This window comes from Zosterops lateralis (genome assembly GCF_965231275.1).
Source record: "Zosterops lateralis genome assembly, chromosome: 1".
Taxonomy (NCBI): Eukaryota; Metazoa; Chordata; class Aves; order Passeriformes; family Zosteropidae; genus Zosterops; species Zosterops lateralis.
The window spans coordinates 133,490,992-133,505,459 of NC_139762.1; the positions used below are offsets into that span (position 1 = coordinate 133,490,992).

General features: G+C 40.1%; 1 protein-coding gene across 1 annotated transcript in view; it reads right to left on the bottom strand.

The window, feature by feature from the left end:
• DPYS (dihydropyrimidinase) overlaps positions 1-12,879 on the bottom strand; it is a 33,421-nt gene extending 20,542 nt beyond the window's left edge. The window contains exons 1-4 of the mRNA XM_083859395.1: positions 12,464-12,879; positions 9,049-9,207; positions 6,721-6,900; positions 5,696-5,885 (exon numbers count right to left, since the gene is read on the bottom strand). Coding sequence (XP_083715521.1) covers positions 5,696-5,885; positions 6,721-6,900; positions 9,049-9,207; positions 12,464-12,733 — 799 coding nt within the window. The 5' untranslated portion in view covers positions 12,734-12,879. The remainder of the gene's footprint in view (positions 1-5,695; positions 5,886-6,720; positions 6,901-9,048; positions 9,208-12,463) is intronic.
• Between the last annotated feature and the right edge of the window lie 1,589 nt (positions 12,880-14,468).

A 14,468-nucleotide genomic window follows, 5' to 3' on the forward strand; every position in this document is an offset into this window, starting at 1 on the left:
ACAGTGGACATTTTGCTTTGGGGGCCAGATTTCACTCCAGGCACAGTTTTTATTAGAACCATCACTGCATTGCCCCAGCAAGGCCACAGCTGGTGATTGTTAGTTGATACAAGGCTGTGACCTTTGTCTGGCTTTCTGTGTGTATGTCACACAGTCATGGTACTGCTAGGAAACAAAAAGCAAAGCTTTGCAGATTTCTCCCTGTGCATTAGACTGCTTCTTCTGTGAGCTACTGGGCTGTAACTCCTTCTGGCATAGGTAGCCAAATAATTTTCTCATTGCACTAGTGACATTCCTGAAATCTTTGGTGGTGGATTTGTAAAAAAGCCTCATACAATTTTATTTCTACATGGTACCAAGATCTGCTTTGGTGTTACTGTATTGTACATTTACTCCAAGTACTACCTAGTACAACTTTGTCCACAGCCTAAAGACTCCCTATTAGCATTACTGATTTCCTACAGCCACCTCAGTCTGCTCTGACATGATGAATGTGCTTATCTCATATTGATGCTTTGGCTTGGAGCATTCTAAGTTCACAGTCTTGTTTATCAATATATGTTATAGATGAATATTTGAGCTCAGAGGGAAACCAACATTTTTTAGATTTGAAAACATGACTTTGGCAGTTATTTACTGGTTTTTTGCATCTTATTTTCAGAACTCAAAAGCACTGACTGTGAGGCCATGCATGGAAATAATATGGCCACTCAATGACGAGAAGATTTGAGAGATTAGTGTTTTCTTAATTCAGAGCTGAATGATGAAACCTGAGAAGAGACATGGATAAAACCAGGAGAATGGATGAAATTAGGTTGAAACCTGATTCACCTTAGTTCAGGGTTTTCCCTGACTTTTGCAGGAACTCTTGGCCTTCCTTGCCCAGCTCCAAACACTGTATTTGGGGATAAGCTGCCGCCAGTCTAGATGTATATAGAGAAAGTCTGGTATATATAACCAATCTGTCATGTTTACCAATTAGTCTTTAGACAGATTTTTCATGATCAAAGCCACCAGAAAGGTGAGGGAGAGGGAAGTGTGGTTCATGTCTTTCCTACTGCATTTGAATAAGCTAAAGAAGCTTTCATCCAAAGTAAACCTGAGCTATCAGGTTTCAGAATCATTAGGACATAGCTACAAATTATGAGAGTTAAAATTGCAGGAAAATAAGACATTTTTGCTTGTTCAATACTTCAAAGAAAATAATTTTCTCATCATAGTTTCACAACATGAAAATGAAAAGAAGTTTCCAAGCTCCCAGTTGGATACGCTGAACTGATTCTAACTCATGTACCATAGCTGATGACAGTATTTCTGCAGAGTTTGAGCTGACCAGCTCCCTTTGTTCCCATGAGTGGGGAGGAGTAGAAGTTATTCCCTCAAGTGATTTTGAGTCTGAGCACTGCAGTTTCAACAGACTACCTCTGGACAGTTCTGCTGAATGTGCAATTTCCTGTATTTCATTTAGGCCACGACTAGACAGACTGAAGGATACAATAATATCAAGATTCTGCTTTAAATCTAGTAAAAAGGAAATTCTGCATTAAGGCTCTTTTATCTCAACTGGCAACAAGGAAATTCTGCACTAAGATTCTTCTAGCTATATTGGCTTCTGCCTATAGGCACTGAAGCGAAGTAATGCAGTAATAAATCGTGTCTTTCAAATTGTTATATCTTCCAACATTCAATAAAGCCAAAAAACCACCAAGTGCTCTGCTGTTTGGTCTTCCTGACAGCTCTGAGCAGCTAGTAAATAACTATGTATTTGGTGACTGTTTTATCAGACGTCCAAACTGGATAGCCAGAGCTATTTTTAATATATTACTTTATCCAAAAGAAGAGCATTCAATTGCAGTTTCTTTTTCCACGTACCAGAACACAAAAAGAGTTCCAATACTTATAAACACCAACCAACATTTACAGACTGAAAAACTGGTCCATATGTTCTTATTCTAGTAGAGGTTTTAGAAGCACTTAAGTTAAGGTCATATGGTACAAAGATACTCACAAGTTATGCTCTGAAAAAAGCAGAACTGCAAGGCAGGTTTATTGAATCAAGGATAGTATTGAATCCATTAGGCTGTATACAGTCTGGACCTGAGCTGTCCTGCACGAGACAGCTAAAATGTTGACATTTTTAGTTGCATTCCTGTGCTCAGAATCAGTTTGAGAAATTGTATTCCCTCAGCAATGGATGTGCCTTTCCTCTCACTAGGAAGAGACATAACTTGTGACTGTTGGTAGGAATCTGATAAGCCCAAGTGAGCTTCTTAGAATCTGAACAAGGACATATTTTTGTATGCACTTTTTAAAAAAGGAGAAACTTTTTTTAAAAATTACTTTTTCAGTAAGATTGTGCTCTCCAGGTCTTGACTAGAAAGTCCCTTTTTCCCGGCTGTAGCAGCACATTAAATGACAAAAGGGACAGGATCCTTAATCATCACACTGGATGATCTTTCAGGCCCCTTCCAACCCATTCTATGATTCTGTGGTCTCCAGCTTTAGCTGAGATTTAGCTTAGATTGAAAGCATTTTTTAGGGGGAGATAGTATAAATCATGTGCCCCTATTTTATTAGCTTCACTCTCTCCACAAGCATTTCTGGTGGTAGGAATGGGTGACAAGGCCACATTAATTTTCCCCAGTAAGTTCACATCAGGTAATCCTAATAAGGAGAAGGAGCTGCACTGCCTCACACGAGAGTTCTACACCCTTCTATTCTCACTGGAGGGAAGATTTTACACAATTGCAGGAATGGAATCATTTTTGTCTTCCCATTTAAGGGAATGAGAGTGTCATGCACAATCAGACTGCCCTTCTATAAAAGAATACAGTTCCTCTACCTACTGTGTCAAGATTCAAGACCATGTTTTGCGCAGGGATGAAGAAGCAGCCCACTGAGACAAGCAAGCACTGAGACTGTTTTCACAGAGAGGTGCTATCTTTGCCCCTTCTCAGTGGAGAACTGATAAACCATTGCTTTTGGCAAACAGGCTGGTAGGGCCCCTCAAAAAGAACAGGATGGGGGCATTAATTAGCCTGTCCCTCTCCAACAATGGTCACAATGTGGAATTTTGGATTCCCTGTTGAACATTCAGCAGCTATTAAAGATGTAATTGAAAAACATGCTGCTATAATCTGGAGGTTTCCTTTCTTGAGTGGTGTTGCTGGAGATCAGAGCAGACATAGATGGTGAACTCTGGCATGGAAGAGAGAAGGAAAGACTTTTGCTCACCCCCTTCTCTTAAATTTTGCTTAATCTACAATAAGAACTGCTGATTCTTTACAGTGGGTATGACTGATTTAACCTTCAAGGTCTCAGCCATAGCTCACTGAAGACAACAGAATTATGCCTACTGTCCTGACCAAGCTCTATCAGGTCTTCAGCCTCTAATATTAGCTCTCACCTTGTACAGCTAAATGAGGGACAAGGAAGAATTGGGCTCTGACTTACATTTTTGACTAGGAAAATCACGATGCCATAGAATTTGAGAAGCAATGCTTCAATTCTGGTATCACACTGTCAACCAGAAAATAGATTTCATTCACTGAAGATCCCTTTTTCCCCTTCTGAGGTCAGTGACAGAATTGGAAGGAATATCAATCTTCCTCTGACATGGGCAGCAATGAATATGCACACACACTTTGTATTTCATGCTAAGTGCTTGAAAAGAACATGAAAAATTTCCCAATTGTGAATAGCAGGAAGCTAGCATCAAGTCCTGGAGAAATAATCTCAAAAAGATGAATAAACTGTTTTAGAGTGAATATTTCAAATGCTTGAGAGGTTTACAGTATTTAAGAGTTTACACAGTTTTCACATTGGAGTGGTTTTTAACCTGTCCAAATTGAGCATCTTTCACCAAAATATTTGAGTTTTATTTATGTCATTCATACAATACTTTGAGAATATATTTTTTTTGTCTGGAACTCCTTGCTTTTTATTACCACTCTTTACTGAAAAACGGGAAATCATTTCTACTGAAACCAACAATAGTGAATTGCCAATTACCAAAATTTATACAGATCAATCTCATGAAAAACTACAATTCTTGTAACTACCTTTGTGGTACTCTAGTTATCTTTTGAAATTTCTTAATCAATCTTAGATTTCTTTTTTCTAAACAGTATACTTCTATGCAGATCAATATGGATTATGAAGATATTTGTTGCTCTGCACAAAGGCAAGCATTGGTGAATCTGCATCAGCTCAGGAAGTTATAAAATACAATTTGCACCACAATGTGCATCAATTGTCCCGACCTTTTCTTAGTACATATTGGAAAAGCGTACATCTATCCTCAGTAATCAAACAGGCTCTGCAGACTATTCTTACACCACACACCTAATCAATATTTTACAGTATTTACTGTCAGCATTAAATTCTTTACTTGAACAGTGTATTATAAAACACTGTCTTAGCCCTTTTATGTTCACAGGCAGTTTTGCATCTTTAATCTGGGTATTTCAACTGTTGTCATAGCTTCTTGTAGTCAATGTTCACGCGACGCCTGTGAAGGCACAAACAACTGATGGATATAATCCACATTCCTGGCAGCACTGGCATCTAGTGGAGGAATCCAATATAGCACAGTACAAAAAGATGTGCCAATAAAATATATTCTGGTAAATTCTTTTACTAACCCTAATTACTGCTAAATCTTACTAGAAGTCATGGTTGTACATATTATGCATAACCATATACATCTATATTAGCACAATGACATCACACTGCTTTGATTTATCATGATCTCATACTCTACATTTTAATATTAACATTCTATGCCCCCTGTGTAGGCATTATGTAAAGACAAGAAACAGGGAAACTGAGATCTGTAGGAAATTCATATCAAGTCAGGTGAAAACAAGCTGTAAATGCAAAAGATGTAAAAACAGAGTAAAAAGATGTAAAAAGATAATGAGGACAGATAATTTTAGGTCTTCCAAATCTTGGGCTTCTGTCCTGCTCCTTCTACCTTGAAAATGTCTCCTCATAGTGCTGTTGTTCCACATGCTGCCCTGGATGAACTTATGGATAAGAAGTCAAAATATCCTGAATACCTACAGCCTTCAGGCTGCTTCTAGTCTACCTAACAGGTGGTCAGGAAAGTCAGGCCCCCTTGGCTGACCAGAATTATTTGTGAACACTGCAGTGTAAACCTGAGCAGCCCTGCACTGGTGGAAATCAAGGCTTTCAGACACTGTCATCTTCAACATGATTTTTAAGTGCCTGGTGAATAGGAGTCATGGTCATATCATGACACAGTCTGTAAAAATATGGTGTGGTCTCTGTTATAGAATTTCTCATCAAGGTATCTGGTAAAGTCTTGCAGACAAACTCAGGAGAACAGCAGAGTATTTATTGTCTTGAACTTGTCACATAATTTTTAATGCAATAATGCTGTCCTGGCCACCACTTTGACCTTGGAGGTACAATACAAAGAGAAAGAGGTTTGCTCTGGGGAGAAGGGAAAGTCTCAATTCTGGTTGCTGTTCTTCCATATTGTTCCATTGGGCTCAACAACATCCACACACATCCCCCCAACCTCGCCATTTAGAGATGCCCCTCCAAGAAATTCGCCCATGATCTGAGGCTTATGACACCCATGAAAAATAAAACACTAATGCTGTGTTTGGTTTTCCATGACCCTGCCCCTGACACCATTGTCCAAGCATAAAAGAATTAGGACTTTTACCTTCTCTTCGTGCATTGCTGATCACCTTTGCTGAAGATTTACTCATCACATGGACTACATAAAGGGGGCAGTTTACAGCATTTGCTATGGTAATGGCTCTTTGTGTAGCTTCAGCTTCCACTTCTTCAGGACGACACAGTTCATGACCCTCAGGGCCAGTTATTCCCATTGCCAGCATCTTCTTTGCACCCTGAAGACAGCACAAAAGCATGTTAAAGTGTATCTATGGTGTCATGAGCATGCTGTCAGTCAAATGGATTCTGAACCAGCCACTGCAGCCAGTTCAAGGAAAAAAAAATAACTAGGCCCTTACAATTATTTTCCAAAATAGATTACTGTAGTTTTATCTGAAATCTAATATATCTCTCAATAAAATCAGGTCTCAGAATATCTAAGTAAATTCAGAGAACACACTTCACTGGCTTGCAGGATTAAATCACTGCTCTTGAAAACCCTTCGCCCTTCTCAATAGGTGCACTTAAATATCATGGCCAATGGTGTCCAATGACTAACCCTCATTGGAGACAAAAAAAGGAAAAATCATTAATAAGCACAAAGATGCATATCCAGAGTCTCTGAAAACTCCAAGGTTTTAAGAGGCAAAAAGTTTTGTCCCTACTCTGTTCGAGGAATTTAAGATTTGCTGATTTGAGATTATTTAGCAATGAATTAATTTCCATTACGGGACCCAGGGCAGAGTCAAAGCACTGTTGACTGGAATAGTTGAAGAAACTATTCTACTACAGCCACTTGAGTTATCACTGATGTGGAGTATAACCAGTGCAGTTATACCCTTGGGGCCTCAGAACTCTCAGTGCCTCCACACAGCACTAAGGTGGCAGTAGCAAGTATAAAGTGAAGCTAATTATGCATAGAGGGATGTTGAGACCTTTGTGCCCTGTCAGTGAAGCTTTCTCCATACTTCTGGATTTGCTTCTGTTATATGAGCTGACAGTGTCTGGAGAGACCTAGGGTTAGGACCATCTATATTCCTGATTTTGATGGACAAAATGTCAAATGTGCACCTGTGCAATTAGTTCCCCATTCTCTGCATGGACTTGAGCAACTGCCCCAAGCTCCTTACAGCAGGAAAAGGCTTCATACAGCTCCTCATCTTTGACCATGTATACATCTTTATAGGCCATAAACATCTTGAAGGAGTTGACACCTTTGTTTTTAACAAGACTTTCCATTTCTTGCTTCACCTGAAAAATACAACAATTAGTATGTATTATATTTTACACATTAATTGTAGGGTGAGCCTTCACTTATCCATCAAATGTATGTTCAGTGCAAATAGCCCAAGTCACATATTTAAAAACTAACTTAGACTATTCTTCTTGTATCAAATTGATTCTCAAAGTATATAAAAGGGTAGTACTGCAGTGCAAATATTGGAAGCATGAGCTAATTGCAGGAGGGAATGCTTTTCACAGAAAGTAATGAGGAAGAATTTTGTTTCAAATAAACCTCCTGATATTGAAAACACCCATTCTAATCTTACAGTCAATGTATCCAACTCACATAACATGGACATTTGTGCAAAACTGGTTTTCAAAATTGGATTGCAATGGGCTGCAGCCTCTAGGAAACAACAAAGTGACAGAAAAGATTTCATCTTTTAGAGCTTTGTCCTGACTCTAAACAATACACACAGCCTTTTGAAACATTTTGTTGTCAAACAGAACAGCTCCAAAATAGTAAGTGAAGGCCTGCTAGGTTTGTTTGTTTGTTTTGGGTTGTTTTGTTTGGTTTTGTTTGTTTTTTTGTATTTACTACTTGTTAGAATTCCCTGCTTCTACTAGAGCCTATAAAGCCCAGCAAAACATTGTCACAAAGAAAGAAAGACACATTATTTTAATCTCAAGACTTCTTGCAGAATTGGTTAGCTGGAAACATATATTACATAACTTTGTCTCTCCCTTCCCAGATGGTCACAGTAATTGACATGTACCTGTAATGCTATAATAATTTCCATGGGATTAATCTCTTTCAAAAAGTAAAATATTACTTTTCATCTTCTCTCTAATAATCTGGTTGAGTCTGCCCAAGAAGGGTAAGATATACAAAAAACTCAAGGAAAATTCTTTTAGTTATCCAGAGGAGGGATGGGAGCACATCTTGAGTGGGAGTTACCAAATAAATATTTGACAAAAGGCCCTGCTCTGGCACAAATATAGAGGCATGTCATTTATCCTCTTTACTATTTACTACAACTAACAGAAAGCATTGTAAAGAATGTATGCTTTTAATTAATATTTCAAATCCTGATGAGATGAGAGCTGATCAGATGGGCAGAAATATCAGTCTTCTTCACCCAGGACTTTTACAGCTACAAAATGCCCAAGCTTTGTATTTCTAATCATCTTGGCCTTTAAAAACAGTTACATTCCTAATATAAACTAGAACATTTCATTGATTTATGTCTCCCAGTTTTATTGGATTTGTCAGTACAATTCCACTATTGTCTGCTGAGGCTGTTTCAAATGCACATTACTTAAATTTCATTGGAGAATTTACTTCATGTCTTTGCCCTAAGTTAGAAGTTGTGGTCAGCCTATTTTAGCACTTAGTACACAGAATAACAAAAATGTGTTGTTTGCAGAGTGAAGGCTTTGGTGCATATATTTTAGAATTTAATGATTAGAATAATTACTCATATATAAAACAGCAATTTACTTAATACATCTGTGTGCTGATGCAGAGTTCTCTGAGAATCCAAGGTCATCTTGTAAAACATGGATCTCATTCTGATAGATATCAAGCACCTGAAAAATTAATTTGTCAGTAAAACTTTCAGGCTATCAACAAACATTCACTCAGCAAAGCAGATTCTCCCATATGTAAATTCAAAAAAAAAAGGTTTTTTAGATTATTTCACATTCAGTTTACTATTAGCTACAGTGCTGCTTTACTTTCTAGGGGGTATTACTGCAGTCACTCAGGAAAAGAAGTCTTCCTCTACAAATGAAGTCAAGTACCATATTTTTCATGTATACCCTTATTTAAAAACAAAACAAACAAACAAACAAACCAAAACCACCAAAACTCTCATCAGAAGCATAAAATATCAAGTGTTCAAGCAACAAAAGACAAAACTATTGCAAACACTTCTTTCCTCCTCTGACCTGCCTTGGTCTTGCACAATCCCTGCCTTTAACTTTGTGCAGTATCCAGAGATATTATAGGCTATCTCCAGAGTTTTTTCAAATACATTACTCTCAGAAGGGCTATTTCAAATGTTGTTTTTAATCACAAAAACACTAACCAGCAAGCTATATTTAACACGTGAAGACTAATTTGAAACAAGTGTGGTACAAATTTGTGGAATTTAAATCAAATCTTGTGTCTACCTTGTTGCTCCACCATGTAACTGCCACATGCAATGAATAATCACAGCAGACTTTAGGGTCTGCCCAGCTTTTCCATGTATCAAAAGATTCAGAAAGAGAACAACCTTTCTGAGGGATGGCAAAGTCGATGATCATAGTGGTTCCTCCTGCTATAGCTGCCTGAAAAGAAGAAAGTTAATATTTAGCAATCAGAAAGAAAGCAAATTTCCTCCTACCCTCTCCAACTCCCTTACATCAATTAATCTGGATACACTGAAAAATCAAAAGCCACTGAGGAGTTCCCCTGAGTAAGTCCAGACTTGAAAAATGATTATGGAGATTTGATTTAATTTCATTTGCTTTGAGAAGAATGTTCTTAAAAGTGTTTTCAGGAAAACCCAAGTGAAATTCACATGCTGAAGGAGAAGCTTCCTGTCGTGTACAAAAACTTATCAAAGATTTGGAGATGTGTCTTTAGTGTTGATACATCAGTGAGTTTCCTCATGAGTGTGGAATCACTGAGGAAGAAGAGCATTGTCAACTTGAGACATGCTTCCTCACAGTCTATGTAGTAGAAAAAACAAGCCCAAGAGATAGGCAAGTATTAAGGGGCAAATACACAACAACAACAACAACAACAACAACAAAATGCCTACTGAGTTTGAAAATACAAAATGAAAACCCCCAAACTCTCATCGAACACCAAAATATTTTTGAAGTGTTTAAAAGTGTATTTTTATTGGTAACAGGATATAATTTAATAAAACTGTATAGAGGGTTCCAAATAGAATGATGAATTTACATCCTCTACATAAATTTTATCAATTAAATAAATAAACTACAATGTTACTTAATAGCAGAATGGTGATCAAAAATTGCTTTTTAACCCTTAATTTCCACTCTCCTTTATGGAGAACTGAATTATTACTTTTCTTGCTTTTGGAGGGGAAAAAAGTTACTCAGATACCAGATCCTTGAGTATTTATTGGATCAATAAAATATATTGATCCAATACAGAAATTCCTTGGTTGAAACTGTTGCTTTCTTCCAGATTAGCAAAGAAATCCTCCCCATTGCTCTGAACAATGTTCCTTTGCAAAACAGTAACAACCAATTCAGATCAAAATATGCACAGTTCAAATTCACAGGATCAGAGAATCACAGAATTCATTAGCTAGGTTGGAAAAGACCTTTGAGATCAAGTCTAAGCTATGACCTAACACCACTTTATCAATTAAACCATGGCGGTAAGTGACACATCCAATCTTTCTTTAAACACCTCCAGGGACAGTGACTCCATCACCTCCCTGGGCAGCCCATTCCAATGTCCAATCACAATCCCTCTTTCTGTGAAGAATTTTTTCCTAATGTCCAGTCTAACTTCTCCTGGTGCAGATTAAGTCTGTGTCCTCTTGTTGCTGGTTGCCTGGGAGACGAATCCCAACCTGGCTGCACTCTCCTTTCAGGGAGGTGTAGAGAGAGATGAGCTGTGCCCTGAGCCTCCTCCAGCCTCAACAGCCCCAGCTCCCTCAGCTGCTCCTCACAGGGATTGTGTTCCAGGCCCTTTACCAGCCTTGTTGCCCTTCTCTGGGTACATTTGAGCATCTCAATGTCCTTCCTAAACTGAGGGGCCCAGAAGTGGACACAGCACTCGAGGTGTGTCCTCACCAGTGCTGAGTACAGGGGAAGAATGACCTCCCTGCTCCTGCTGGCCACACCATTCCTGATCCAGGCCAGGATGCCATTGGCTCTCTTGGCCACCTGGGCACACACTGGCTCACATTCAGTCTGTTGTCAACCCAAGGTAGCCCAAGGTCCCTTTCTGCCTGGGCACTATCCAGCCTCCCTGTCCCCAGCCTGTAACTCTGCAGGGGGTTGTTGTGGCCAAAGTGCAGTATGCAGCACTTGGACTTGTTAAACTTTTTATTGTTGTACATGGCCCATCTATCCAGCCTGTCCAGGTCCATCATGCTATGTTACTCTTCCTTTTTCTACAACAACTAGTCTCTTTCTTTCTTCTGTTCACTTAGAAATCAGAAGAATAATTGTAAATATGTCAGTATATTTTGCAAAAAGAGAAGTGTGGGGAGAGACACAAATATTTGTAAATCTCCAATGAATTGTGCAAAACATTTTCTCCAGGAAAAGTTGTTCAAACTGTCAAATATTTTTAAACAAGACTGATTGACTTATTTGTTAAACAGGATTTAAAGAAAATTTATAGACTTCAAGAAAAAAAAATGTCATGGGTTCCACAACTCCACTGGAAGTCTCTTTTTAGTCCCTACATCTTTTTCTCCCCTCTATCTCTAAGGAGAGGTGCCTTTCCCTATTCAACTGAATGGGTAAATCTTAGCTAATCATTGTAGCATATTTTGCAATAGTTGGAATACAACTCTGTTGCCCTGAATTTCTTGCCAAAATATTTGTCAGATAATGACCTTCTGTGAATAGGTCTGAACATTTTCCACACTTTGACCTGGGTTAAGAATATCTAACTTTTTGACATCTGATTGCTAAGCTGGATCTAGAATCTTGCAGGCATTGAAGTGGCTATCTGGACATCCTGTTTTGTGTATGTAACTTCTGTTTTGCAGCTTCCCTCTCCTACAAGTTACTACCTCAGAGTTACTCAGAAAACCTTAAAAACTTATTTTCTGCTTTTTAGTAAACTCCAGTTCTCCTGTGAGAGGAACTGGGTATAATAGTCTCTGTGAAGGTGATGGCTAGCAGACAAGCCAAGTAGAGCAATGTGATCCTTTCTGTGAACAAAGGATCTCAGTCTCCACAACAAAGCTGTTAGAAAAGTGCTTTGAAAATTTTAGTTATGGAAACTGTATGGAGATGATGCATAATACTGTCAATATGAATAATTGATACACTAGTCATATGCAGGGAAACTAAAAAGCTGAAAAAAACCTCCACTCCAAGTGTAAAACTGGGAGAAATTAGGTACTTTTATAAAGTGCGTTTGAAATGGACTTTAATTGAGGGACACAGTAAGCATCAAAGTGAATGACAGAAGAAAAGCCTGCATTCCCTCATGCCAACAGAGGAGAAGGATCAGATTACCACAGAAGTGCTCAAACAGCACTGGCGAATTAAACTGTTGCTTTAGTTAACCTTTGCTCAGAAAGGCATGAAGCTTGATGCATGTACCAAAGCAGGCTGTAGTCTGCATGCTGACAGCCAGGGTAAATGCATGCCCCACTCCACCCCCACAACAACAGTAGTTTCTGAACGAGCCCAAGTAACATACTGGTTGAGGGGGGTCCTCTGAGTACCCCAACTGCTTTATGACAATGTCCCAGTCAAAGGGACAGAAAGAATTGGCCATGCTTGATTCACAATCTATTCTCACTTTTAAAGTAACACTGGATGAACAGCAGACATCCCTTCTGAGAAAGCCCAGATGCATACACAGATGTGCACCCACCTTGGTTCCAGTATAGAAGTCATCTTTTGACCTGCTACCCATAAAAGGGAACTCCATATGTGTGTGAGTATCAATGCCCCCAGGGATCACCAGCTTGTTGGTCGCATCCAGCACAACAAGTCCAGTCGAGGGCTCTGGATTCAGGTTTGGTCCCATCTGCTTCACCACTCCATCCTCCACGTACACATCAGCCACCACAGAGAGGTCATCATTCACAACTTTTCCCCCTTTGATCAAAAGTCTCTGCCGAGCCTGGGTTTGGGGTGGCATGCCAGCAGGTGAGAGTGAGGCCTCAGCTCAGAAAGTTGCTCTTGCCCCAGAGTACTTCACTGCCCCCTCCTCCCAGAGCAGCAGTTATCTCCAAATGGCCCTAAACATACACCACACCATGCTCTTTAAACAGACACTGGAGGAACTGCCCCCGCTGCCCCCGGCAGCTCCACCTCCCACCTCCCATGCAGCCCAGTGACACAGATGGGAGCAGAGTGCTGGCACTGGGCCCTTTCTGCTCTGGACTCTGCCTGGACAAGTGAGCCACACTTTCAGGGGCTCTGGGCTGCTCTCATTGCACTCACTCCAGCCTGCCCTGTGCACCTGGGGGTTTGCAACTTGCTGAGCTGCTTTGAAAATGTGGTTATTTTATCATCTTGTGATGCCCAAAAGCAAACTAAGTGCTTTGCAGCTGCATTTGAGGGAACCAAAGGTGACCTGAGGTCTCCACAGAAGAAGCCAGGGAGCCCAGGGGTGACCTGAGCTTCCTGCAGCAATGTCTGGACAGCCTGTGGCTCCAGCCTTTGCAGAGGTAAAGGCAGAGTGCAGTGCTCTGGTGAGCCAAGTGTTGCACTTGGATCTCCTTTTTCAGTGGAGATGGAGGGGTTCACACTGCTCCCAAGCTGTTTCTCAAAGGATTTGGGACACATCACCCTCAGGATCCAAACACAGCTTGCCCCTGCAATGACACTACATGGACAGCGCTCTGGCCGAGGGGGAAGCCAGGGTGCATGAGCCAACATCCACGTGCAAAGTTTGGAGCTGAAGAGGAAAGACCCACTCTGTACCATCTCAGAGGCACTAGTTACTATAGCATTTTCCCACTTCTTTCCTCCCATAACCCTGGATTTACATACTCAGCAGTGACATGACACTGCTCAAGTGTGTCCCCAAATCTGCTGAGCACTTGCATCTTCATCCCCTCACCTCTTCCAGTTCAGTGGTGATGATTTAGCAAGATAGAACACTGTCTCTGAGGGCTGTGACAGGGTGCACTCATTTAAACAAGGGACACAAGATTTGGAAAAAACTCACCTTCCCAGCAGCATGTCACTTTTATTCCATCCCTCATGATGGGTAGGAGAGCATTACATTACATTTGCCTTTCTATCTGCTCATCACAACGTATCTTGTCTTCCACCTCATGTTTGTGCAACAGGACAGAGACCCACTGGGATTCATAACCAGACGCAGCAACAGAACAGGTCAAAACTCATTTGGAAAAGCAGTTTCACTTTGTATAAATGAAGTTACCTTTGTTAAGTGAGGAGAGGGAGTAGTAAAGTCAGAGGTTCATTTGATCATGTGTAGTCATGTGGAGTATAGCAGCCAAGTTCCTATGCCCACCCCAATGGATAATTAATGATTTGATGTAGAACAGCATCAATAGATCTTGCAGTATTTATTGGCAAAGAGACTTCAGCCTGAAGTTTCATTACCACTCCAGTACCTAAACTGCCAACCTAAAATAGTCACTTTCTTGTCATTTCTCCCTGGTCAATGATAACTTAGTATTTTTTATGAAAGGAGTTTCACAGAAACTAGATAGTCATCTCTGCATAGGCTCTTGGGCTAGTGGCAGTCGTAAACTAGTTACTGCTCAAATCCTTCCACCAAATTGGGCAGAGGGAGGTCTGAAGGCAGATCAGCCACACCACAGCAGATAGTAGCGTGCACTGGGATATCCACTTCCCTTTTTGTGTGTGTTGCATAGGAAAGAGCTGATACAACTTTG